We start from the raw sequence: 27,718 nt of genomic DNA, 5'->3' as shown, positions 1-27,718 counted from the left end.
GACACACTGAGACCAGTTCTGCAATAGGACTATTCATGGGAGTAAGCACTGCAGAATTTTGCCCAATGGCTGCACAAACACAAGCGGTAGCAAAACTGAACAAAGATTTTACAAATAAGACAGGCTAGACAGGTCAGAGAAACTTTGCACTTTGTCTTTTTTTTGTGATTTTGGGTAGTATTCAGAGAGGTTTTGAATCGTTTAACCAATTTCATTGTACTAATAATGCCAATAATTAAGCTGTAATGGCCTAAATCCTCAAAAAATGACTAGTGACATTGGTTATATTGATTTCCGGGTGCCCAGATTCAGACATCTTAAAAGGAGCCTGATTTTCAGAGCATTAAGAGCTCTCACCATGAAAAATCAAGACTTAAGATGTTTTGATTAGGCACCCCATATCACCAGTCGCTTTTGAAAATGTAACTTAAGACTAAAGAGAAAGGTATAGCAACTTTTACTAAGGTAAGTGGAGAGAGGGGAAGGGTTTTCCTGTGGTAGAATGATACTGCATAATAGTAACAACTAATGAATAAAAAAAAGCAACACCTTTGGGGGTCTGAGCATATGGAATGTTTCCGAAGAAGGGGAGCCTTTTTCCCTTTGTAAACTCTAAAATGAAGGAGAAGCATCACATCAGTTGACCGATATGTGGTCTCTCTCTCTTTGTCAGAGATATATTAGGTTTTAGGGTTCCACAGTTACATTAGGTAAATAACAGCCTTCGATCAAAAGCTGATATTCCAAAATAGCTTTTAAGGGCAGCATGCATCTCCAAGCAAAGCTCCTATGTACATGTTAAAGCTGTATCCACCAGCCCCTTATCTGCTGCAATACAAAAACAAGCACGTACCAGACGGTCTCATAGCACAGGTTGAGAAAGAGAAAGAGAGAAGGCAATTCTCTGACGAGCCACAGAGTCAGATTAGTTTAACAGGAGCACATGGTAAGCACAAAGTGCAATAACTGCTGCTTAGAAGGTTGAAAACAAGAGTATGTTGATTGGGTTGTTCTGTAGAATGAGTACAAACAAATGAAATCATGCCTTGTTATGGAGGGAATAAAAAAAATTATACTTGCCAACTTTTCTTGTTCAATTCAGCAAGTTATTTTTCAATGCTATACTGTCTGGAACTAGCTGTGGTTTACCTCTTATTTGTTTCTGTTCTGAAACTACTGTAAATATCAGTACAAATATGGTTTTGCATATTTATACTCCTAATATAAATCAATCTTCATATTACTGACAGCATAATACAAGTAACACTAAATAGTATAACACCCTTTAATAAGGGTATCACCATTCTGAAAATGGCTTAAAATAAGATTTGTATATTGCCAGCTTCAATCATTAACTTTAAGTATTCTCATTTAAACATAAAACAAAGTGTTCCACCTAACTTGTTATAAGTTCCAAATTGTGCAGATTAACTAAGACATTTCAAGACAAATGGAGATACTCAATGATAGCTGATATATTAACAAGGTGGCCACTGAGTCCGCCTTCATGTTATACAATTGTGCCAACAAGTAAGGTAATTTATAGTACCTATGAATTTTAACTGTATTTAAATAGAAATAAATATGCTGTCAGTGCACCAGTCCACTGGTCTTGAACCAAATGCTTCCACTGTATTCTTTTCAATTATTTAAAAAAAAAAAAAAAAAAAAAAAAAAAAAACCCCAAAAACCCCACAAATGCCAGTATCCCACAAAAAATTGGCTAGTACTTGTAATTAGAAAGAAGTGAACACAATTCAAGACTACATACATACACCTGTAGCAAGCACGTTAAAAAAAAACAACTGCATGTACTATTTAAAAGCAAGCCATTCATCCATCCACCTTACCATTTCCCTGGCATTCCTGCAGAGTGCCATATCAGGATCCAACTTATCACGAACAAAATAGTTTCTCTCTCTCATCTCTGATCTGAGAGTCCGTCCTTTAATTAAGTATATATTAGCCATATAAGGGATATTCCAGACTCCTCTGTAAAAGAAGTCCAGGGGAAAAGGTTTAAGACTATGAAAACTGGAATTTATTGTACATTTTACAATTTGAACATCAGGATTTTATTATTTACTGAAAAGACCAGGCAAAGTTCAAGGCAATGATGTAAGGTTCCCAAGGTATCTGAAAAGCTACAGCTGGACTTGAAGGGAGCATAAGCAGCAATTCAAATTTTATGAGCTTTTATCACGAAGAAAGTAATTCTACCAAATTCCTTAAAGTGGGTTTTAAATATATAAACACGTCCCTTTTCAGACTAGGTCAAGGCTATCAATGAAATTCCTTTATATTATAGCATTAAGTTACTCAGTGGGATGGAGAAAACTATTAAACAGATTTTATGTTAGTTTAAACACCCAATCGTAGCTTCTCATAGACCGTCTGACTTCTTTACACTGATACCCGGCGAATGCAACAGGCCATAAATTTAATTCAGTTGAGCCAATATCAACAAATAGGCATCTCCATAGGACAATGCACTGCTCTACAAGTTTTCTGTTTCCCAGAGGCTGATCTATAAAACCAATACATAACTGTAAAGGAGTATCAGGCCAATAAGACCTTTTCGAATTGCCAGTGTCAAGTAAAGGGCCATTGGCACATATGAGAATCAGGCCTCAAGTAGTTTAAAGTACGTTCATTTTGGGGAAAAGTTACGGTATGTGAAATGAAAGTATTTCTCATCTGCTTTGACTTTAGTCTAACATTTCTGGGCTGTTACAAGGATGGAAAGTAGACAGCATATAATGGAACAAATACTGCTGTATCAAAAATGGTTATTAATTTTAATTTCAGCTGCTGATTAAATACTGTGCTTGTCCAGAACAGATGGGGAAACACTACTTGTTACACATTTGATGAAGTGTCACTAGATTATTTTTTGGCATAAATTCACAGTATAACTTCTTCAATTTTTGCAATTAATTACAGTTCATTTTCATAGCATAATCATATTCAGTACTGATGACCATCACTTATTAATTGTGTGTGCTGTGATACTACCTAGGACCTCATTGTGCTGGGCACTGTGCCTTTCTATTCCAGGTTGCAGAAACAGAAAGTAATCCTGGATTATTGAAGAAATTCATCAACGTAACTGACATTAACGGTTCAGAAATTCTCTCTCTCTTTACATGAAAAATATCAGTATTTGCTGGGCAAGGAAAGAATATGTCACTAAGTACTGTCCAATGATATCTGGTGTTAGTGATTAGTTTAAGTTAACTTACACTCTGTTCCCTTGGACAATATCCACATAATCTTCTGAGCGAGCATAATAGCCATCAGGGCTCAAAGCACCCCAAAAGTTGGACCATAGCTTCCCATGGCGAGTTACAAGTGGAGCAATTATCTTCCTGTAAAAACAAAATATTCCATACGAAAATAAAACATGAACTTTGATTCTGCTAGCATTAAAATAGTTGTAATGGCTGCCTGTGAACATCTGCAGTGTATCGATGGTGCCTCTCACTTCTGCACTTTTTGACACAGCACCAGAATTGAAGGACCATCAAATCTAGAAGCAGCCATTCTACACTTGAGCTGAAGGGAAATATTTTCCATTAACTGCTAGTTTCCAAACCTCCAGCCACCCAAAGGTGAGAGCAACAGACAGGAATTCAGCTGCCATGCCCAGGATCCCTATAAATCATGGAGTTTTCAGGCAGAGGAAAATACTCTTGTCCTCTTTCTGCAGACAGAATTAGCACAAGTGGGCAGCCTTTAACAAAAGCTTAGCTAAGGATTTTTTTGTAGAGGCAACAAAAACAAAAAACGAAAAAAGCAAAAAAAAAAAGTAGATGATTTTGAGGACGGAAATTATTCCAAATGGAAAAATAACTCAGCAGACATTGAAAACAGGTGAGAAGGGAAATGTGAGGTGGCTAGAAATGGAAGCAAAATAATGGAACTTCTTTTATAAGTACTGTCCCCGGGTAGGCCTGTTTTGTGAAGCTTATGCTACTTCTGTCTGCACTATACTGGGTCCTAAACTTCTCTTTTACAAAAACAACCAATTTCAGCGAAGAAGTAATATAAGCAAAATGACAAGCCAGCTACGCCTCTATCTACAACTCCGTCCTCGTCATTAGGTAAATGCAAGTTTCCAACATATGGTGATGAAATTAATACTCTGCCTCTTTGTCTGACCCACCTGAAAAGCCTGGCATTACCACGCACGGCCAAATCCAGTGTACTTTACTCACATGGGAATTCACGAATTTTCATGAGTAAAGCAAGCAAGATTTGGCCCTAAAGCAGGAAAAAACCCAATATGAGCTGTGAATAGTAGTCAATATTGGATCTTTTCTGGAAATTGTGAAAAGCTAACAAATATTATTTGTATTCGTATTGGATGTCAACATTTAGTTTGTCTTGTATCTTGTGAAATTATTTAACAATGAGAAACAGCTTGTAAGAGCAAAAACAACGATGTTCTATCTCCAAGAATAAATCTCTTTTTTTAAAACTCCAAATACTAAGACTGAAACAAGGGGGCTTTTTTTATGCCTGAATTGTACAATTTCTGATCAGTCAGTCTTGGAAATCCTGCTTCATTTAACAGAAGGCAATGACACCACACAGCTGTCTTCAGAATGATTTAGATTCTTGGATGTTCAGACTGGGAATTGCTGTTTGTGCATATTCTTCTATGCAAAAGATTTTGCGAATGGTTAACTCCCATGCTTAGTATAAAGAGTGATAATCAGTACATCTTCCTGGTCAACATGAGCTAGATTCACAAGAGGACTTAGGTGCCTAGCTTCCCCTTTAGTTGCCTAAATTTCAGAATCAGGCCCCATTGGAATTCACAAAATCCCCATCTAGTTGCTGCTGAACCCTGTAGGTGCCAAAACTTGCTTGACACCTACCTTTTTGTAGTAAAAGTTCCCTAGGTGCTTATGTTTCTGCCTCTGCACATGCACACTGCATCCTCACTCTGGGCATGCAGATGCCTAAGCCCCAGAGTGATTCCTCCACCTAACTGGCCTGCAGGGCCCAATCCAGTGAGCATACTCAGTTCACCTACCTTTTTCACTTCAACGTTTTCAAGTGAGAAAGTGTTTCCATTAACCAAATAATTAGGTCTGATTATTTTTCCCCACAGAACTCAGCATTCCATTAAAGCAGGTTTTTTTGGCAAACAAGCAGCCAAGATTAATTACAGAGTTAAAGATGTTTGCCACTGGAATGGCTTAGTGGTCTATTGGCACCACATAGTTTGCAGTAACATGATCACCTGATGCTCCCTCAAGTAGAGTGGAATGCTGATAAGCTCCAGAGGGAATTGAGCCAAACTTCTCTTATAATAATGCAATACCATAGAAGGGACAAGTAAAAGGGGATCCTGGAGAGCGCTTCCAGACTAGAAAAAATGAAGATCCTCAGTCTGTAAGACAAAGTTATACTGAACCTGTTCTGCTCTATCAGAAGTCTTAAAGTCTTCGGGTTTGTCAGCACAACATCCGCATCTATGCTGAAGTAATAGTCACATGCTTTATTCTGGCGACAAATGTCCCTGCAAAGAGAGAAAGCAGCTCTTAGCACAATCAGTACATCCTCGTGTGATGTTAAAAATAAGTTTATGTGAAAAACTCAAGCACATTTAATAAATACTTGATAAAACTTTTCCAACTTAGGTGCCTAAAATTATGTACTTAAATCTATTTAGATGCTTAAATAAAAGGGGTCTAATTTTTGAAGGTGCTGCGCAATCTCCAGGTTCTGTTGTCTTCAGTGGGAACTGTAAGTGCTCAACATCTCTGAAAATCTCCAGTTTTCATTTAGGTGACTAAATATGGATTTAGGTACTGAAGTTTGGGCAACCAAGTTTGCAAATGTTGGGTTCTGTATTAAGGATCATTTAACTGGGTGTCTAATATAATCTCAACCCATGAGCTTTGCTTGAACAAAGGAGCTACATATGTGATCTGCTGATTTGAATGGTGAAAGAACTCCCTTCCAGAAAGCTGTTAACTAAAGCCATTAGCAACATTGGGGGGGGGGGAGGGGGAAGAGGGGGAAATCAACTGAACTTCTTATACCCAGTTGATTAAGCAAAACGTTTTATCTAAAAGAATAAGAATGTAATTGTTAAAATACTATATGCACCAAAATCCCAACTGAGGTGACCACTGATCAGTGTAAAAAAGGGAACTCATGTCTACACTGCTGTGCAGTTTGGACCACAGAGGTATGAACTGCAGTGAGTACAAAAGGGCTGCACTGTAACTCCCCTGAATGGATGCTTCAGGCGCAAACTTAAAAGTTGCTAGTTCACACTGAGGTAGTCCTGTCAGAGTTCACGTTCTCGTCTGCCGCTTCCATACAGGGGAGTTACAGTGCAGCAGTTTGGTGCATGTTGCAATTCAGACCCTGGTAGTCCAAACTGCAGGGCAGCACATACGTGCCCTTAGGAGGTCGTCTTTGAAGCAATCTATCACCTAAGTTTCTGATATCAGAAAAGGAGGAAATAGAAATTTCTGCATGTCCCTGTTCTCAGAAAAGTTTCACTGAAAGGAGGAGGAATATTGTATTATCCTTTAATATAAATGTGACCAATTACAAGCGCAGAAGAATTTTTTTTTTTTTTTTTTTTTTTTTTGGCAGACAACTCTCAGGGCCAAGTTCGGGTATCGGTGAACACAGCTCCATTGAAATCAGTGGAACTGCAACAATTTACATCACCAATGAATTTGGCCCTGATGTCTCTATGGGAATGTGTTATTTTAAAAGATGGAATATCACTCTGAGGCAATAGCTTCCCTATGCAGCTTACATTTATTGTGCTGGCTTGTACGGTCTCACTACAGATTCCATCTTACCTGCACACATTTTATTTCACTTATTCCACTTTCTGTAAAAATTCTAATAAATGCTACTTTTGTTTAATCTAAATTGAACTGAGTTTTGACTGATATCTGGGTAAATTAATGGTGATTTTTCATGAAGCCAACAGATCTCACAAGAGGAGTCAATGAAAAGTGAATGTAACAGACTACAAACAAATCAAAGCATGGAGAAGACTGCAGGTCTTTTTTTCCAATGCAGAACCACAAAACTATATCCTGTTCAGTTTACCATGGAATTCAGCCTGCGGTATTTCTCCTGCAAGCGTTCTTTATCAAGGACTGTCACCCTTTTGATTATCAGGTCCTCTTGTGCTCAAACTGGTACCTCAAGATCTTTTTGTGGAACTGCACTGGAAGGTAAACGACATCCTTCTCCATTCCATTCCATTGACTTAAAACCAAGCTAGTCACTTAGTCAACACACCGTTGCAATAATCATTTGAGCTGAATTTCTAAAATAATACTGAGTTAACAGGAAGGATATTCAATACAATGAAGAATTCATTGAAGAAGAGGTTTTTATGCACAGGTCCATGGTTAACAGTCTCGGGTGAAAGTACTTAACCAGCACTTCCTTCATAGCCAATTTTCCATCATATGAATGTCCTACATGTTTGTATCAGGTTGTGAACTATGATTTCTGAATTCTTTACACTCATTATTTCCATCTGACACTGGCAGAGTTTATTTCAGTCTATTAATTTGCTCTGTCCAAAGCTTTGTAACTCTGCCATAAAATTCATTTGGCTTTATTATTAGAAAATAAAGTCTCAGATAAATATCACAGGGAGTTTTCTTTTAACCAACATTTGAAAATAATCTATATAGATTTATTTTATGTAGCATATAATTAAAAACAAACAGAAGTAGCAACTTTAGATTCATTTTTGAGCAGACGTAATTGGAAAAATTAAGTCTCTTCCAATAAAATTTTGCAGGCAATTTGTGGGACTTCAACTTTTTTTTATTTTTACAAAATAAATTGCCAGAGTATTCTGTTAAAATTGGCTCTGTCTAGTTTTACGAATCCTTCTGTACTGTATTCAAATATATTCATCTAAATGACAGGCTATTAGACATTTGAAAAGCTTCCAAGTTAACATATACCAAAATACTAGTGATCTATTTGGAAGCCTTTAGAAATATTCTATTACCTTAAATATAAAGGGAATTCATTTGTAATAAAAGTTATAGGAATATTTTTAACCAACAAAAACCCCCACAAGAATCTTCAAAATTAATGCAGCAAATCCAGTTGGGACTTCCTGACCTTAGTCTGAATCCTTCCATTTTTTAACTCTTTCCTTCCATTCTCACTATAGTATAACAGGCTGGATCGTTAGGTTAGAGCTTCACTTTTAATTAAGAGTTTCCTGCATTTCTGGAATTTTTGTAGGAAGCATGGTTCTTACCTATTCACTTGCAACCACCATCAACAAAAACTTCTATAAAATTCCCTAGCTTTGGATTATACATACCATGGACTTATAAAATTTCTCAATACTAATAAAGGAAACCTGCTCATAATAATGAAATTCAGATTTACTTTTCTGAGGCTTTCAACACAGTCTAGAAGCTCTCCCTAGGAAACACAAATGGTCTTTGATAGTCTTTCTGCTTCAGGATATTACATTTTGATAATAGCCTAGTCTTTAAGGACACAGATATGTAAGGATAACACGTGACCCTACTCCTTAATTCAAGTAGGAGATAGGGATAGCAGTGACAAATGGGCTGCTTGCTTTTCAGAGCTGCTTAACACCACTAAAATCAAATCATATCATTTTTGAAGAACTTTATTTCCCTGGCCTCAGTACATTTGCTTAGATTTATCTTAGTAGTATAAACGTGAAAGTTGAAAAGATTTTTTTTTTTTGTACACAAGTTCAAGAAGCTGTTTTAAAGCAGCGATAAGAAGTGGTCACTAGGAGAAGACAAAGATTCTGAGAGAGGATTAATACTACTGTTTAACTCTGCTTGTGAAGTACTGGCTTATCTGTGACAGTGAGTATATCTTAGGAAAAGGAAAAATGTTGCTGTTCTTTTGTGAACAAAACTTTCCACTAAGACCATGTGATCCTAACCCACAAATTGTTGGGAAGAGACATAATCTGTTCAATTTCCTCTAGCAAACAGCCATTTAAAAATCTATAAACATGATTTGTATTTGAAATTGAAGCAGTCTATCATTTTCTGTCCTTCACAGTTTGGAAAGAGAATTGCAATTCTGGAATAGATGACAAGTTTTAGGACAGGGGTTGGCAAACTTTTTGGCCCGAGGGCCACAACGGGTGGGGAAATTGCATGCAGAGCCGTGGCAGGGCGTTCGGGTGTGGGAGGGAGTGCGGTGTGCAGTAAGGGGCTCAGGGAAGGGGGCTGGGGTGCAGAAGGGGTACGGCATGTAGGAGGGGGCTCAGGGCAGGGGTGCAGGGAGGGGATTCAGGGCAGGGAGTTGGGGTGCAGGAGGGGTTCAGGCTCCAGCCCAGTGCCACTTAGCTGGAGCGGCTCTGGGGTGGCAGCAGCATGCCCTGGGGCCAGGGCAGGCTCCCTGCCTGCCTATCTGCCCTGGCCCCGCGCTGCGCTGCTCCCGGAAGCGGCTGGCACCACGTCCCTGCAGCCCCTGGGGGAGTGGGGACAGAGGGCTCCGCACACTGCCCTTGCCGTGCCTCCAGGTACCTCCCCTGAAGCTCCCATTGGCTGCGATTACCTGTTCCCAGCCAACGGGAGCTGCAGAGGGTGGTGGTGGTGGTGCCTGGAAGCAAGGGCAGCGCATGGTGCCCTCTGCATGCCCCCGGGAACCACAGGGACCTGGTGCTCGCTGCTTCTGGGAGCGGTGTGGGGCCCGCGGCGCCATGGGGGGGTGGGGGGGGAGAGACAATCCCCTGGGCCGGATCCAAAGCCCTGAGGGGCCAGATCCAGCCCGCAGTTTGCCCACCCCTGCCTTAGGACATATTCAGACTCCTCTTTATGAATACTACAGTTTGAGAAACACCTTAAAAATGGTGCCTAGTAATATAAGATGACAACACTTACCTCTCCGCGTGACTTATGAAGGACAAAAATTAACCATCAGTACTAATGGCCATTTGGTGAATGTGTGTTAACCAATGCATTATATAATTTAGTAATTCCTGCTCAGTTGGGAGCTGCATTGAATACATGGAGTGACTTTTCCATAAGATATTAATAGCATATAGTTCCAATCATGCCATAGTTGTGTCACCTAGAACTACACTTGGCAATTTCTGAATATCCTTAGTGAAATCTTTTGATTCCTTCAGAATAGTATATACCAACACTTCTGTCCCAAAAGAGGTAAACATATCTAACCACACAATGGATAAAGGGCTAACTTTTATTTATGAAATTAAGCCTGAAGAGCAGAACTACTGTAGTAGCTCTACTACATCCTGAAAAGCTACTAACACCTGTAAAAATTCCCTGAAGTGAGAGGGGGAAAGTGGGGGATCATCCAATAACAAGATTCTAAGGACTGATAATCCTATAAGGAACTGAAACAAATTACTTCTTACATTTATTATAGCCTGAACATATTCATCCTTAATCTCTAGAGTTTTCTGTTACACCAAAATCTACAATAGCTCGTTAAATCTGGTCTCCAAATCGCAAGGATGAATAAATCCAAGTTCACAGTTGAACTGGAAAGGGTGGAAAAAATGACAGTAAAATATCACACATGTTCCTTGAAGACAAGGTTTTTTTAAAAATGAAGAACAGAAATTCCAAGAGATGTGCATACATAGGCAGAGTGCCCAGCTGACTTTACATCTCCTTTTTTTCCATTATCTTCCCTCCTTCCACTCTCATTTTGCTTCTACAACTGGTGCAAAGAATGTCATTTTGTGTTCCCAATACAGATAACACTCTGGAATTATATCAAAAACCACTGCCATCAATGCACCAACCATACAGAGCCTTAAGGACAGCCAACACTGCCACCCAGTTGTCACAATATCCGAGAGGTAAGTATACAGATGGAAAACAACTCAAACTTATCCCATATAAGACATAAGAGGTAAGAGGGGGGACAATCCTTTTAGGAATCTAACTAGGAAATTAACTTCAACAACTGTTAAGGTGATCTGGCCTCCAATCTCCATGGTTTTGGGAGTCCTACTGGACTCATTATTGATCCAGAACACTCAGATTGCAACACCTTCCACCTTTTCTGGCTATGATTATATCTCCATGATTATATCAACTCCACGTTAAATTTCTGCAATTGACTGTACCTAGTGATGAAAATGGAAGCCAAATGAACACTTCAGATTAGACTATCACACAGTGGATTGCCCCTTAAATGTACTTTTAAAAAAATCTAACACCACATGACAGTGATGTCCATGCTCTGGCTCCTCATATGAAACTAGATGAAACTCTCAGTCTTGGTTCTGATAATGGTCACAATGGAAAGCAGTGGGGTAGGGGAGAGGAATGTAAACCAAATGGGTGAGGTTGGTTAAACTAAGGAGAAGAAGAGAGTAACATTCCTGGAGGAACTGTTATGCAATTCTTAATTTTGTACCAGGGATCAAATAATGGGCACACTAGAAGGACATGGATAGAAGAATGAAAATCTACCCAATATAATGAACGTGCCAAAAGATTGCCAAAAGTAAAAACAGGAAAGTCACAGGACTCCATAAATTTTATACCTTAGAACGGTCGGTAGGACTTTGCATACCCTTTCTCAGGATATTCTTCATAGTGATAAAAAACAAGTAGAAGATAATATGCTACATCATGGATTTGATATAGCCCATGAGTCTATGGATAAAGTTAAGGACATTGGGTCTATTTCTCAAAAAAGCTTGGATACAGAAGTAAGAGTGGTCCATTTGTATGGAACTCTGGCATGTGCACACAACCAACGTTTACTGCTGATAAGGGAAAATAAAATACTTAAAATAGACTGACTAGAAAATAAATCCAAATTAAGATGTCAGAAACTGAAAATAGCCATTCAGTGGTCAAGAATTTTGTGGAATGTTGATTGGTGGATTATTTCTATTTGTTCAAACACATATTCCACACAAGAAATCTGTTTAAGACAATGGGCCAAATTCAGAGGTGAGTAAGAGAATCCTAAGAGAAGCAAAGCAGTAAAAGCAACTTATAAGAGTTGTAAGTATAAGTGTAAGTATCAATTGATATTACAGATACTGAGGTGGCCAGAAGATGTGTTTACACTACTTTAAATCACTTTTGAATTTGGCCCCGAAACCCTCCGATTTTTAACAACTGCGTGAGCATTGCTTGAGCTATACAAGCAAAACTTGAAAAAAAGTCAGATTTGTGAAGAGTCACTCTTTTCAATGCATTCACATTGGAATACTAAAGGGAATGGAATAAAATTCTGAATTCCAGATGGAGAAGAAAAGGCTGAGAGCAAGCAGCAGATATAACCCACAGGGAATTTGTGTCACAAATCTAACCCAAAAGTTTAGTTGGATTTATCAGAGAAAAGCAAACATACATTTTTCAGATGTCACAGGGAATCAGATTAATTTCAGGAGGGAGTGGAAACAGACCTTGAGGATAGAAGAATACATAGTTGAACCTGAAATTGACTTAGAATTGATTTTAGGTTGAATTAAGGTGCTCTGTCAATTTATATTTGCATTACTCACTTTAAAATTCCTACTTTTAATAGTTATCATTTGAGCACAATGCAGTTCTCTGTGTTGGCTTGTATATGATTTTTTACACTTTCCCTTTATGCTACCCATCCCCTGGAGGACAGAGACTGTTAGCAAGGGGCATTTCAGAGGAGAAACAACATGGGCCAAATTATATTTGTATTGCGGTGGAAATAAGTATCCACTGTTATGTATCACATACTCTTATCTTACAAAGGGGAGTTTGATAGAATGCTATGCAACACTGACAAACAGGTAGTTTTGTGGGGCTCTTTTTAATCTTCTGGTGAATGGCTAGTTTATAGCCACCACTACTACCATCCATTTAAATTATTTATAATCCGCTAGATCGCAAAGAGTCTTAGGGGCTTTTGTATGCAGTTCTGCTTTCTGTCACATTATGCTACTGTAAGCTTCATGAGAGGAGGCAGAGATCTCTAAGCTCTGCAACTGAGATCTGGAGCTTAGTGTTATAATATGATATAAGCTTATTACTGAAGATAGCACTTCCCTTTTACACTTATACAATAATATAAATGGGGAAGGGTGGAAGATCCTCTAGAGCTGCACGTACAATAAACCAGTTCACAAGTTTTCAAGTGCAGTATGTAATAGTGGAGAAAAAGGAGAGAATATTTATTTATTTATTTTTTCAAACCTGCAAACCTCAAAAGAACAGCACAGAGTAGACTTCATGATCCTCTCTCTACCTCATAAGGGTAGGGTCAAGCCTAAAGATGGATGAAAGAATAAATCAACTGGAAATCAAAATTAAGGTTCCAGGGATTACAGGTATTTCCTAAGTGATATTTAGACCCATTAATTCAAAAGAACTTAAATGGGGATAGAGGAAGATAGATCAATGATTCTCAACATTAAACTAACAATCTAATTTACCTAGATTTCAGTAAGGCTTTGATACTGTGCCACATGGGGAATTATTAGTTAAATTGGGTAATTGGGGATCAATAGGAAAATTGAAAGCTGGATAAGGAATTGGTTAAAGGGGAGACTACAACAGGTCCTACTGAAAGGTGAACTGTCAGGCTGGAGGGAGGTTACCAGTAGAGTTCCTCAAAGATCGGTTTTGGGACCAAGCTTATTTAATCTTTTTATTACTGACCTCGGCACAAAAAGTGGGAGTGTGCTAATAAAGTTTGCGGATGATACAAAGCTGGGAGGTATTGCCAATTTAGAGAAGGACCGCGATATCATACAGGAGGATCTGAATGACCTTGTAAACTGGAGTAATAGTAATAGGATGAAATTTAATAGTGAGAAGTGTAAGGTTATGCATTTAGGGATTAATAACAAGAATTTTAGTTATAAGCTGGGGACGCATCAATTAGAAGTAAAGGAGAAGGACCTTGGAGTATTGGTTGATCACAGGATGACTATGAGCCGCCAATGTGATATGGCTGTGAAAAAAGCTAATGCAGTCTTGGGATGCATCAGTAGAGGTATTTCCAGTAGAGATAAGGAGGTTTTAGTACCATTATACAAGGCACTGGTGAGACCTCACCTGGAAGACTGTGTGCAGTTCTGGTCTCCCATGTTTAAGAAGGATGAATTCAAACTGGAACAGGTACAGAGAAGGGCTACTGGGTGATCCGAGGAATGGAAAACTTGTCTTATGAAAGGAGACTCAAGGAGCTTGGCTTATTTAGCCTAACTAAAAGAAGGTTGAGGGGAGATATGATTTCTCTCTATAAATATATCAGAGGGATAAATATCGGAGAGGGAGAGGAATTATTTAAGCTCAGTACCAATGTGGACACAAGAACAAATGGATATAAACTGGCCACTAGGAAATTTAGACTTAAAATTAGATGAAGGTTTCTAACCATCAGAGGAGTGAAGTTTTGGAATAGCCTTCCAAGGGAAGCAGTGGGGGCAAAAGATCTATCTGGCTTTACGATTAAACTCGATAAGTTTATGGAGGAGATGGTATGATGGGATAACATGGTTTTGGTAATTAATTGATCTTTAAATATTCATGGTAAATAGGCCTAATGGCCTGTGATGGGATGTTAGATGGGGTGGGATCTGAGTTACCCAGGAAAGAATTTTCTATAGTATCTGGCTGGTGAATCTTGCCCATATGCTCAGGGTTTAGCTGATCGCCATATTTGGGGTCGGGAAGGAATTTTCCTCCAGGGCAGATTGGAAGAGGCCCTGGTGGTTTTTCGCCTTCCTCTGTAGCATGGGGCACGGGTCACTTGCTGGAGGATTCTCTGCTCCTTGAAGTCTTTAAACTACGATTTGAGGACTTCAATAGCTCAGACATAGGTGAGAGGTTTTTCGCAGGAGTGGCTGGGTGAGATTCTGTGGCCTGCGTTGTGCAGGAGGTCGGACTAGATGATCATAATGGTCCCTTCTGACCTTAGTATCTATGAATCTATGAATAATAGCTTGGAGCCCTGTATGATGCAGTACACATTTTCACATGACCATATATTACACACACATTTTTAACCTCTTACATCAGGATACATATCTTTAGTGGTAAGGGGGTGGCAATGAAATATTTTTGAAACATCTCTTGGTATAACTACCTAGGCATGCAGAGAAAAGGCAAGGAATATACAGTGGCTGTCAGAAAAAGATGCAGGACAAATATGTAAATACACAAAGGCCAAAGTCAGCCCTGGCGTTGGGCATGCAACTCCTCTTCACGCCTAACCAAGCGGCACCGGGGACGCATTTGACCTATAGATGCAATCAAAACACTACTGGTATCTTCACTTACATTTAACAGGCTCTAATAAGCCAAAGAGGGGAATGTGGTCGATTAGTCATCACCACTAGTGGGGGGGAGGGAGTTGCCAGCAGACAGGAAGTGTTTATTTATCTAACAATTTAGTGGTTGATTCTTACTTCCAAACTCTGATTGTTTAACCTGTGGTTTAGCTGTGCTTCTGGAGTTGTGTTATTCTATTCTGAAACTTAAATGGTTTTATAGTGAGGGTCCTTTTCTTAATTATTACTATGCCTCCAAGGTAATAAAAGATCCCAGGGAATACCCAACAGCAGGTAAGACTGCCAGAAACACATCGGTAATATGGAAGTGCCCTTTTGGGGACGGAAAATATCTATAATCCCCTAAATGATGTTTAGACCACTAAGTCAAAAGAACTTAAACATGGACAAAGATAACATCCACTGGAGGTTTTAAATCAACAATTTTCAATATCAAAAACAGCAACTAGGAGCCCTGTATGATTCAGTTCCTCTCCCGTAAGAATTGTTTTGCAATGTCCTGAGAATAATCACGATTGCAATTTCTCATCAGAAGTACCATGAAATACAGTTTTAGAGGCCATTAAACACATGGAAGCAGACGTAAAGTTGGAAGTAGCTGCATATACATTTAGAACAAAACATGGGAAAAAGTCAAGAAATCTGTTAATCCTTAGCATCTGATGTAACTCTACACAACCAGAAAAAACAAACAATAGCACTAAGGCCCTCCCCAATACAAATAATCTAAAATAATGAAAGAAAATGTACTTTTACAGAATAAAATGGAAGTAATTGTAAACCCACTGAGTGGGAATGTATATATTTGATATTAGGGAAATGAAATGGATTATTGAGCAGTTTCATCTGAAATTTAACATAGTCTCTGTAGACTGAAATCTCACTGTTACCTAGAGAGACTAGACCAAACCCATAAAATACAGATCAAAGCTCAGGTTCCAGACTACACCCACATATAAAGCTTGGGGGGGGGATGTTCAGAATGGATCTGAACTAATGAAATACAAATTAATGGAACAGGAGCCAGATGCAAAATCTGGGTATGGGTTCAATTTCTGAACCCCACCCTACTCCATACACGCAGAAAGAGAAAATTATGGTGTGTTCATATTCAGATCTCTCTCTAGTTCTACACTAAGTTTAATTTTACTATAAGAAACAAGATGGAAGATGTCGAGTACAAGAATGCATAGAGTTGATGCATCTTTGAATGCAAGCTGTATTTTTTTTCCTTGACACATCAGTCTATATTAACTTTGTTTTAGGTCTTGAGCATATGTGCACCCCTGAAAATAGTAGCAGAAAAAAAATACTTTTTTCAGAAATTAACATATCTATTTAAACTTGAAATAACAGCCACACATTTCATATTGTAATGTAGTATAAAGTTTAACTAGTACTTTATGTTGCATCATTTACCTTGTTTGCATAGCATGCTTCTTTTCAAAATCACGAATTTATATTTGGACAGATTTTATTGCTCATCATATATGCTTAGAAATATGTTCATGTTCCTGCCAGATATACTTCATGAATAATCCACAACATCTGTTCCACTCCTACATAATCTATTACTCCCTATATTCTGAAAGCCTTCATCTGAAGTCCAAATGATAGATAATATAAACAAAGCTAAATCCAAGCCAACAAGAAATGCCTACACAAATGAACAACAGCTTTTTATATTAAAAACAAATAATGGTATACATAATGAGGACACATCATAAAACATTCAATATTCCACTGTGTGTGTCTAAATACAGTGTGTTATTCCATGAAAATCTTTGCTTAAGTGTCTATTTATCCTCTGTTGAAAATGTATAATCTAACTTAACGTTCATATACAATTTAAAAAAAAAATTAATTACATTCCCATGTTCCTGGCTTCTGCTTGACTCAGGTTCTCCTCAGGTCCAACAATTTTTATACTTCTGATAGCCTTCTTGGCTTTCTCCCAAAATTTCTTGATGTGCTTTTCGTGATAAACCTCCTGTAATCATGTTAACATAATTCAGAGTTAATGTAAAATACCAATTGCTGTGCTGTAAGACACAAAGAAGAAAACACTTAATGTCCAAATGCAAATTGTACTATCACAGGAAGAAAGAAGAGGTGATTACAATTTTTGCAGATATCTTCAGAATATTTTCAAGTACTAAAACAAGCTCTTTTGCTGAAGAATTTAGAAAAACCTCTGTGGTGCAACAATGGAATTCGTATAACTATTGTGGTCTAGTATTGGGGGAGTCGCAAACTGTTTAAATGATAATTTTGCTGGATGCATATTTTGCAATCTATGGCCCCAAACCCACAATAAAATCTGCACAGATGAACCCTTATGGCCACGCAAATGCCCGTGGACTTCAGTGGGCTCTGTAGAGATGTAGGGGTCTGCCCACACATATCCAGTTGCAGGATGTGGGCTTAGAGCTTTATAAAATGCACGTAGGGATCAGTGTTTGGATCTTAGGTTCAGTCTCTCACTTTCAGGTTAAGAATGCTATAGAGTTAGTGCCTCTTACTGCTCTCCAATGATCCTGGTTGGCCAGTAGGAGGAGAGCCACAAAACTTACTCTGGCTAGAACCACATCCATCCTTCTGTGAAGTTAGGAAGTTTGTTATGACACGAGGCCTTTTAAATGGATGGAGGTGGAGAAACTGTTTGGACACACTGACTGAAAAAACAGAGTGTTTGTGGGGAGGAAGCAGGGTGGAAGTTGTGCAGAGCATCTTCACCCAAGTTGGTAAAACCAACATTTCTGTGTATATTCATAGAAGTGCTGAATATTTGATAATTCTCTCAGAAATGACTTTCTAATTATTATTTCTCTTGATTGCTAATTTCCTTGGCTATGCCTTACAGTTTTCTACAGCATGCAATAGTTCTAAGCCAACTCTCAGATAACATGGCTGGCTTTAGAATAATTAAAAAAAAAAAACAGCCCACCCAAATTCTCACCAATTTCCCCCCTCTTTATATTAAAAAGGAGGATAACCAACTTTTTGATAATTTCAAAGGCTATTTAACTTCTGATTGGCACAATGAGGCATTTGTTTTGCACAATGATAAAAGCCCATAATTATTACTGGTATATAATCTGCATATCTTTTACTATCCCCCCACAAAAATATTCATAAAGCTTGAGGGCCAACTCCTTATCAAGGCATGCTAGCTATGCCATTGATGTCAATGGACTACATGCCGGTGTAAAGAGAGAAAAATACAGGGACCAATCCTATCATCACATCACTTATGAGCCAATCCTGCGAAGACTTGTGCACATCAGTAACTACTCATATGATTAATGCTACTGAAGTCAATAGGGCGTAAGTCTTGCAGGATTGAGCCCTTAGATAAGTGGTTCATACAATGTGCTACATGGGCCGCATCCAATACTACCTGTATGTCCCTGAAGATGTCACATGGGCCACAGCAGGGTGCTGACTGGGCTGCAAGCGGCCCATGGCCAGAGGTTGAGAATCACTGCCTTAAATGAATAGCAAGGAGCACTCAAAGTAAAAGTCAGCCCAACTGTTCTCTCCTGTGTATGTTTTGGAGACTCATCTCTTTCACTTTAAGGCTGGGAGCTTCATGGAATACAAATGTTATGACAAACATCAGGAACCCGAATTGTAATAAAATAACATTGAGGTCTTGGCCACAGAAAGCAGAAAAAAACTAATCCAATTCAATTAAAGGTTCCAGAAAGTGCCTCTTGAACTTAATCAAATAAACTCCTTGAGAAAAGTGCTGTTGCTCCTATTTAACATTATATCACCGCATATTTTCCATTGCTGCTTACCAGAGTACGCAAAATCTCAATTACATTTTAGCAATTGCACCTGAATAAAAGTAAAACTGGTCCAGATAGTTCCCCCGTACTTACATTATTATGAATGAAGATACTAAGTGGTTCCTTTGGGTAATCCAGAGTCAACAGTCTGTCTAAAAATTTAGGTAGGAAAGGAGTTGGTTGTTCAATGAAAACAGCAATTGTAACCCTTGGATATTCCTAAAAGAAATAATATGTTGACACAAAATACAACCAGGAACATTTGCCTCCTCTCTAAGATGACAACAGCATGAGCTCAGTCCTGCTTTTAGTACAGTTGATCTCAACTCCGTATCTAAAAATCATCATGCTTCTGTGTACATTCACTATCTGATTTTACAAGATACTAACATAGATGTCCAGTAAACCAAATGGATTTAGTTTTATTAGGATCTGGGAAACCTTTTGGGAAATGAGGAGCCTATACAGGAAGGATGAACTCCATCTAAACCAAAATGGAACCAGATTGCTGACATGTAAAATTAAAAAGGTCATAGAGGATTCTTTAAACTGAGGGCTGGGGGAAAGTCAGAAGGTGTGAGTCTGGACAGACACATTCCTTTTGGCCAGGATTTATGAATAGGGATAGAAGTTAATAAAAGTACAGATAAGAACTGAAGAGAAACAGTCAAATGAAAAAAAAGAGGCCCATTTAATTATCTCACATGAAGGCAGACAAATTAATATTGACACATTTTATAAGTGCTTGTATGCAAATGCAAGAAGTCTAAATACTAAGATGAGGGAACTTGAGTGCCTGATATTAAAATGAAGCTATTGATATAATAGGCATCACAGAAACTTGGTGGAACGAAAATAATCAATGGGGCATGGCAATACCAGGGTAGAAAATATACAGGAATGACAAAATAGTTTACACCACTGGAGGCGGGAAAGGATGGCACTATGTGTGAAAGAAAGCAGAGTCAAATTTAGTAAAAATCGTAAATGAATCAAATAGTTCCATAGAATCTCTATAGATAGAAAAGCCATGCTTGAATAATAAGCATATAACACTAGGAATACACTATTGACCACCTGACCAGGATGGTGATGGTGACTGTGAAATGCGCAGGCAGATTAGAGAGGCTACAAAAACAGAAAACCCAATAAAAGAACAGGGGATTTCAACTATCCCATATTGACTGGGAACACGTCACCTGAGGATGGGATGCAAAAATAAAATTTCTAGATACCATTAATGTCTTGGAACAGCTAGTCATGGAACCCATAAGAGGAGAGGAAATTCTTGATTTAGTCCTAAACTGGTCCAAAGAGGTAAATATAGCTCAACTGCTCAATAATGGTGACCACACTATAACTAAATTTAACATCCTTGGAGGGAGGAAAATACCAAAGCCACCACAGGAGCATTTAACTTCAAAAAGGGAAACTACACAAAAATTAGGCTAAGTAAACGAAAATTAAAGGGAACAGTCACAAGAGTTAAATGCCTGCAAGCTGCATGGAAGCTGTTTTCAAACACCATAATAGAGGGTCAAACTATCTATACATACATACATGAATACGCACACCAAATATATATATTATAAAAATATAAAAGAGAACACCCCCCCCTCCCCAAAAATGCCATAATGACCAAACAGAGTAAAAAAAGGTTGTTAGAAATTTAAAACAATATCTATTAAAAATGGGAAGTCAGATCCTACTCAGGAAAATAGAAAGGAGCACAAACTCTGGCAAGTCAAGAGTCAAAGTATAATTATGCAGACCATAATGAATTTGAGGAACAACTATGAAAAGACACAAACACTAACCACAATTTTTTTTTTGAAAGTACATAAGAAGCAGGACACATCACAATCAGTGGGGTCATTGGACCATCGAGATGCTAAAGGAGCACTCAAGGAAGACAAGGCAGTTATGAAGAAGCTAAATGAATTCTCTGCAACAATCTTCACTGCAGAAGATGTGAGGGAGAGTCCTACACCTGAGCCATTCTTTTTAGGTGACATATCTGAGGAACTGTCACAAATTGAGGCAACAGCAGAGCTTGTTTTGGAACAAACTAACAAACAAAACAGCAGTAAGTCACCAGGACCAGATGGTATTCAGCCAAGAGTTCCGAAGAAACTCAAATATGAAATTGCAAAACTGCTACTAGATGGACTATTGATCTGACCAAATATAGTCATTCTTATGTCCTTAACTAAATTCTCTACAAGTTAATTTCAGTCTCAGTATAGCTACTGAATATTGCAAGTCAAGGTTTTAAATTACTGACATATGAAAGAAATGCATATAAACATTAGAAAAACAATATTTCACAAAATAAATTTTAAAAATAGTATGCAAAATCTATAAAGTTAATGTTTTAGCTATAGAAAATATATTTTAGTTGTCTAAAGGAAAACAGACTGATTTTAAAAATAAATTACATAACTGAATTTATGCCACAAAATATTTTACTCATCCATATTATACGAGTTCATTAATGCATGGAAAGCAGCCAAAGACAGGCAAGGCATAACAGCAGCCTTCTCTACTTCCTTATTAACTGATTTATACTCAAGGAACTATTGATGGGTCAGCTATAGTAGATATGCATTGTAGATACATTTTACTATAGTTCATTAAAATAAGAATTTTATAATCATGCAAATAGATGGTTAAAACTTGCTCGTTAGCATTAAGCAAAAGTTATTTTTCTGTTTGCAATTTATGGTAACAAGAATAATTAAATAATTCATTAAAAACAGAAGAGAAGAGAAGTGTTGTAAAGCCAGGCAAAGGCTTTTATACCATTTAAATGCTAAAATTATTTTGGACTTTTGGTTTAGAACAGTAATATTAAATTACAGGAATGTTACATAAAAAGACCACCACTAAAACAAAATTAGGTAACTTTTTATCTAGAACAGGTTTGTAAGTTATTTGAGATAGACATCTAAGCTTTTAGTAATGTACTCCTACACACAAAAATGTATCATTAAAAATATTTTTCTACTTCTAAACCGGACAATTAATATAAACATTGTTAAAACTCACTGCAATGGACTTCAGACAGAAACCAAATATGGGTATAAAAATCTTCAAGTTAGTTCTCTTTAAGCAAGTCTACATTCACTTACAGTGCGTCTGCACAAGATATCAGGATGTGTTGAAATTTCAGTGTCATTGTCCAAGTGAGAGACAAGGTGGGTGAGGTAATGTCTTTTTTATTGGACCAACTTCAGTTTGGTGAGACAGACAAGCTTTCAAGCTACACAGAGCTATTCTTCAGGTCTGGAAAAGGTACTCCTAGTGTCACAGCTAAATACACAAATAGTGTAGCAAAAGTAGCGCATATTCTAAGGAACCATTTAAGGTGAAATAGCCTGTTAACACCTCTGTAGTCATGAGGACAAAAAGGGGGGTTAGCGGATTCAAAAGCCATAAATCCAGTCTTTATTATCGTAACTTTGCTAAACACTAAAAATCATGATCTTACTAAAAAGAAAGCTGGTGACTCACACCAAACAGAAGCTGGTCCAATAAAAGATACGACCTCACCCACCTTTTCTCTCTAATAACCTGGGACGGACATGGATACAACACCACTGCATACAGCACTGTTTCTGGATTTCACACATTATTAAAATTTCCAATCTACTGTCATTCTGGCAGGAACTGCTCTACTGAGACTCGTGTCAGGGTAACTTGTATTGTTGATTACAAGCAAATGTTAACCACTCTATGAAGAAGATTTATCAGTGAAGTGCACATGCTGTAATAAAATGCATCATTAAGCAGGGCATATGTAATTGCTACCAATAATAGAAAGCACACACAAGCAAGACAGGCAATACAATGGATTTTGCATATTTTTCAAATTCCATGGGATTATTCTGGGGGGGTGACACTTCAAGATAGCCCCACATTCTCCAGGAAGAAATTCAGAAGCAGCAACCACATCATCAGCACCAGGGAACAGGACTAGAGGTAGGCAGCTGAGCCTTCCCACCCCCAATGCAAACGGAAGAGATGTGGTCCCATAAGCCCTTTTAAGGAAGCAGCACCTTTACAGCCTCATTATTTCTTATCATGGTCCATCCACCCTCCCTACACCTTACTCAATTGTTGCATCTTGCCTTTAATTAAGCTGTAAGCCCTTCAAGGACAAGGATCTCCTCTCTCATGCACAGCACCACACACACACACGCACAAAGTGCTCCAGTCACCACTGCATCCTTTGCTCATTACACAAAGGAAAACAAAGGACTAAGGTGAAGGAAATCTCCTTGAGGATTTATTTCACAGAGATTCCCCACCACTGTACTGCTTTTTTGGTGGGTGAGAGGGATTTGCCCTCCTCAAGCCAGAGAGAGACCTGAAGGGCTCATCTGCAAATTTGGTGGATCCTGGTGAGTCCCAAGAGATCAGGGCCAGCCACAGAGTTCTTGGGCCTCTGCATTGGTGGTGACCTCCTGGGCCCTCCTCTGCTCATTGGCTACAGTGTTCCAGCAGAGTCCTGCTACCAGACACTCCCACAGGGAGTCTTGGGGCAGCCAAGATAGGTGGTGACGGAAACAGCTATGAAAAGAGAGAGTATGTCACTGGGCATGGTGGGGAGAATGTATGTTAACAACCCCTATTCCTGGCCTATACACTCCTTCCCCTTGACCTCTCCCATTCTCTACCCTCTCCCACAGCATGGGCTCAAGACCCACCCTTCATAGGGGTCCAGAAGGCAGCATGGGGTGGGGGTGAGGGAACAATGACATTGAACTGGTGTGATTCCCCCTTCCACACATAGATAGTCCCTCCCATCCTTCCACAGACTTGTAGCTGGTTGAGGGGCACAATCTGTAATCACCTACACCTATGCAAGTAGGGTTGCCAACTTTCTAATCGCACAAAACCGAACATCCCTGCCCCTCCCCCTCCTCTTCTCTGAGGCTCCGCCCCCGCTCGCTCCATCCCCACCCCATTCATCTCTCACTTTCCCGCACCCTCACTCACTTTCACCAGGCTGTGGCAGGGGATTGAGGTGTGGAGGGGATGAGGGCTCTGGGGTGGGGCTGGTGATGAGGGGGGAAAAAGGCTCTGGGGTATGCCAAATTATAACTAATATGAAAATATTGACATTTGCCACTTAAAATAGTACTACTAAGTTTGTAACTCATGAATCTATTTCCATTATTATTTTGTATAATATCTAACATATGAAAACAGCCTCAAGTGTGCTTGAAATGTAACATTATGTACTGGAGCCTTTTTGTCTCAGAAAAAGCACTATAAGGGCACTGAAATTCATGTATTATAAAGTGTTCAGTTATACTTGAGATATACTTACTTTAACCATTGATAGGTCTAGTAAATCTAAATCACAAACACCACATCCAGTTTCACGTGTCCAAGCATTAGGGATATAATTTCCAAAGTAACTGAGGTGAATCTAGTAAGCAAAAGAACAATTCACATTTACTATATGTAAATGCAACCCATCCCTGTATCTTAACACAGAGATCAACACATCAGTGTTAATCCTCAATATTGGTTTAATAATTTCTGTATAGGTATGCTTTTCTTCCTTTAAAACAAAATACACACAAAAAAAACATCTGCTAAAAGCTATTTTGACCCCTTTTACAAGATACAGCGATAACATCCTCTGGAATTTGTGGTCACAGATTCAGGAAGCTGAACAATTGTGGTGGGCATAATAAAACACATACTGCATTTCACCTGTCTTTGAAAAATGCCATGACTGATGCCATGCCAAAAAAATATTAGCAGAACCAAGTTAGTACCCTTCCTGCAACTGATGGTCACTGGTATTTATGGGAAAATAGAGATGGGCAAAGGGCAAAACTTCCTGGGAAGGGATATATAAAATTTAGAAGATACAGGTGCACAGATGTCAAATGAATTGGACTGAAGCTTTTTCAGCTATTCCAGGACCCAGAAAACAAACAGTGGAACACATTTCACTGATGCACCTGGCTCTCCGACGGGTTCTCGGGCATTTGTGTTGGCAATTTTGGAATTGGCTCCAAATCAGCTATATAATTATTTGAAGGTTAGGCTGTCTAGGGTGCCATATGTTCCTGGATGCCATATTTTATCCATGGCCACATTAGCAAATAAGGTCCCTTCCAAATTCATATTACCATTCTCATGGGTTAATGCCCTACAACCACCCCTATCATACTCAGTGAGTAGGCAGAACATAAATTTCCCATGTGAAAACTGCTCCATGATAGACTCAAATATGTTACAGTTTGCTTCCATTTGTTTATTTCTTGATATGTTTATTTCCCTCTTCTTTATCAGATGTAGTCAGTGGAAAATATTTATCAAAATCAGACAAAAACTAAATCGTTACTGGACTTTCAGATACCTAAAAATAAATCTGTAAGAGTGCTTAGCCAAATAAAATAGGACACCAATACAAAGATAACTACACTAAGGAAAAGCGTAAAGAACACTTTACATTATTGCTATAATTTTGCTCCTACCTTTTAGATAAAAAGTAATCCACTAAATCCTAATCTGAGTTAACAGAGCATGTATAAAATAGAAGTTTCTTGCAAATACTAAGTATTTTAGTTTTGGAGATTATTTCCATGCATGGCCATTCCTCATCTGGTGAACGTTTAAATGTTTTTCTAACCTGTTCATCACATTTATGTATCTCTGCTTAAGCTCTATTGCCACTGAAGGGCACAATCATAGACTATGACAAAATGTTTCAGAGAAACTCATAGTAGGATTATTTTTTTCCTGCGTCAGTAGGTTTTTAGACTAAAATCCTTAAAATGCTTTTGCACCGTGACAGAAGTAGGGTAAACTGCTGTGTGACTATAAACAAGAAACAAGTTTTGTTTAATACAGAATATTTTGGGAATTAGGCTTCACCCGATCCACTTGTCACACACGTTACTTAACAAAACAAAAACGGAAAAATACAATTGTATCTGAGTGTTGACAGCTAAGTAGAGGTACTAATTAATGCCAAATACAATCAAAGCAAATATTTGTAAATGGAAGCCATATGGAAGAAATATCAGCTATCTAATATGTATTTTAGAATTAAGTCAACCATAGTTTACAACATCTAATACAGTAGATATTAATTTTAAAAGATGAAATGCTAGGAGGAAAAAAACTAATAGTCAGTAGTCGCTGGGATTTTAAAATGATTAGTTTTGGCAGGATGGCAGTTGCAGCCTTGAGGCGTTATACTCCACTTCTGTGCCCTGCCTGGGACTTCTCTTCCCCCCCAAAGCCTCTACATACTTCATTTGAAAAAAGCCCCACTATGCATAAATCACCTACTGTGATTATGAATAAAATCTAAGTTCTCTACTTGCTGTTCAGCAATGATGATAGTTCAATGAAAGCATTAGCTTCTGAAATCCACAGCTGCAATCAGTTTGCTAAGCAAAGAGTGAGCAATTGATATAACTTGTTATCAACATAGTGGCAATGGAATAACAGGCTGACGAGTAAATGACCAGCACAATATATGAAACTTTAGCCACGACGCTTATTAACGTTAATCGGAAAGTGAGCCCCTCATTTACCTGTGCTATGCTGAAAGTTTATTTCAGTTTCTTTTGTTGTCTTATTAAAACTGGTTCTTGATAGAAGCTGAAAAAGTGACTGTCACTTACTTTAGTGGGGCCATTTCCATGCAGAGTGATGGGCAGCGTCTCATACACTGAATTCTTTGCTCTTACTCTTCCTTCTTCAAATTTTAGAAGAACTTCATCTACACATTAACCAGCATGTTAACAATACGAATGAAAATAGTTAATTGGAGGATGCTCAAGCGATTGGTGCTGTGTCACAATTAACAGACTTTAAATATATTCTGGTCCTGTAAGTAGTCTGGCCCTAGTCCAGTGCCCTATGTTCAAGTCTTGGCCCTGCCACTATTTTGCTGGGTGAGTGAGGGAAAGTGCCTTTCTGCCTTATGCCTCAGTTTTCCCTCTGTGAAACTGAGATAAGATACTGACCTCCTCAGTAAATGCTTTGAGGTCTGTGGATGAAAAATGGTATATAAGAGCAAAGTATTAATTTATTTATACTACTTATCTAATGGGCATTCTTATTACCTTAGTCTCTAAGCACTGCATAGGTAAATTAGACATGGAGAATAAGGTCTACATCCTTCACATGTTTTAAGAAGCTTTGCTTAGAGCTTATAAAATAGCATAACTTTAACTTTCCATTTACAAAGGAATTCAATTTTGTTGTTCCACAGTTGAAGGTCAAAGGTGGAGGTAAGGAAGGAAGTTCACTGTTAGACAAACCTAGTTTTAGATATACCAAAACTATCAAAACTTTTGCTAGTGATACAGAAAAATCAATTGATATTGTACATATCAGATCTGAGAGGCCCGATAATCTTATTAATGTGTTCATCATGGAGTAATCTCTTGCATACATGTAAAAATTTATTTATTTAAATAAGGGAACTATTTTCACTTTGAAAGCAAACAAAAAAGGAATGTTAACGGCAGACACATATGCAGTACATGCCAATCAATATACGTGCTAATGCACATACCAACAGCTCCATTCAGGGTCTGGAAAATTCTGCACTTGTGGTCCAAAGTAATGTTAATACGTGCCTAAAAATTAAAAACAGCAA

General features: G+C 38.3%; 1 protein-coding gene across 2 annotated transcripts in view; it reads right to left on the bottom strand.

The window, feature by feature from the left end:
• Positions 1-27,718, bottom strand: part of PLOD2 (procollagen-lysine,2-oxoglutarate 5-dioxygenase 2) — a 77,210-nt gene that overhangs the window by 11,212 nt on the left and 38,280 nt on the right. Inside the window, exons 6-14 of one of the 2 annotated variants that reach the window (XM_074963814.1) lie at positions 27,635-27,698; positions 26,736-26,833; positions 24,413-24,514; positions 19,171-19,296; positions 17,152-17,273; positions 5,426-5,530; positions 3,243-3,368; positions 1,851-1,992; positions 550-612 (exon numbers count right to left, since the gene is read on the bottom strand). In XM_074963814.1, the coding sequence (XP_074819915.1) occupies positions 550-612; positions 1,851-1,992; positions 3,243-3,368; positions 5,426-5,530; positions 17,152-17,273; positions 19,171-19,296; positions 24,413-24,514; positions 26,736-26,833; positions 27,635-27,698 (948 nt within the window). The remainder of the gene's footprint in view (positions 1-549; positions 613-1,850; positions 1,993-3,242; positions 3,369-5,425; positions 5,531-17,151; positions 17,274-19,170; positions 19,297-24,412; positions 24,515-26,735; positions 26,834-27,634; positions 27,699-27,718) is intronic. The other variant, XM_074963815.1, reaches the window with a different exon arrangement.

Source organism: Natator depressus, chromosome 9 (genome assembly GCF_965152275.1).
Source record: "Natator depressus isolate rNatDep1 chromosome 9, rNatDep2.hap1, whole genome shotgun sequence".
Taxonomy (NCBI): domain Eukaryota; kingdom Metazoa; phylum Chordata; order Testudines; family Cheloniidae; genus Natator; species Natator depressus.
The sequence above is the reverse complement of the archived record's forward strand: the minus strand, read 5'-3'. Positions and strand labels throughout refer to the sequence as shown.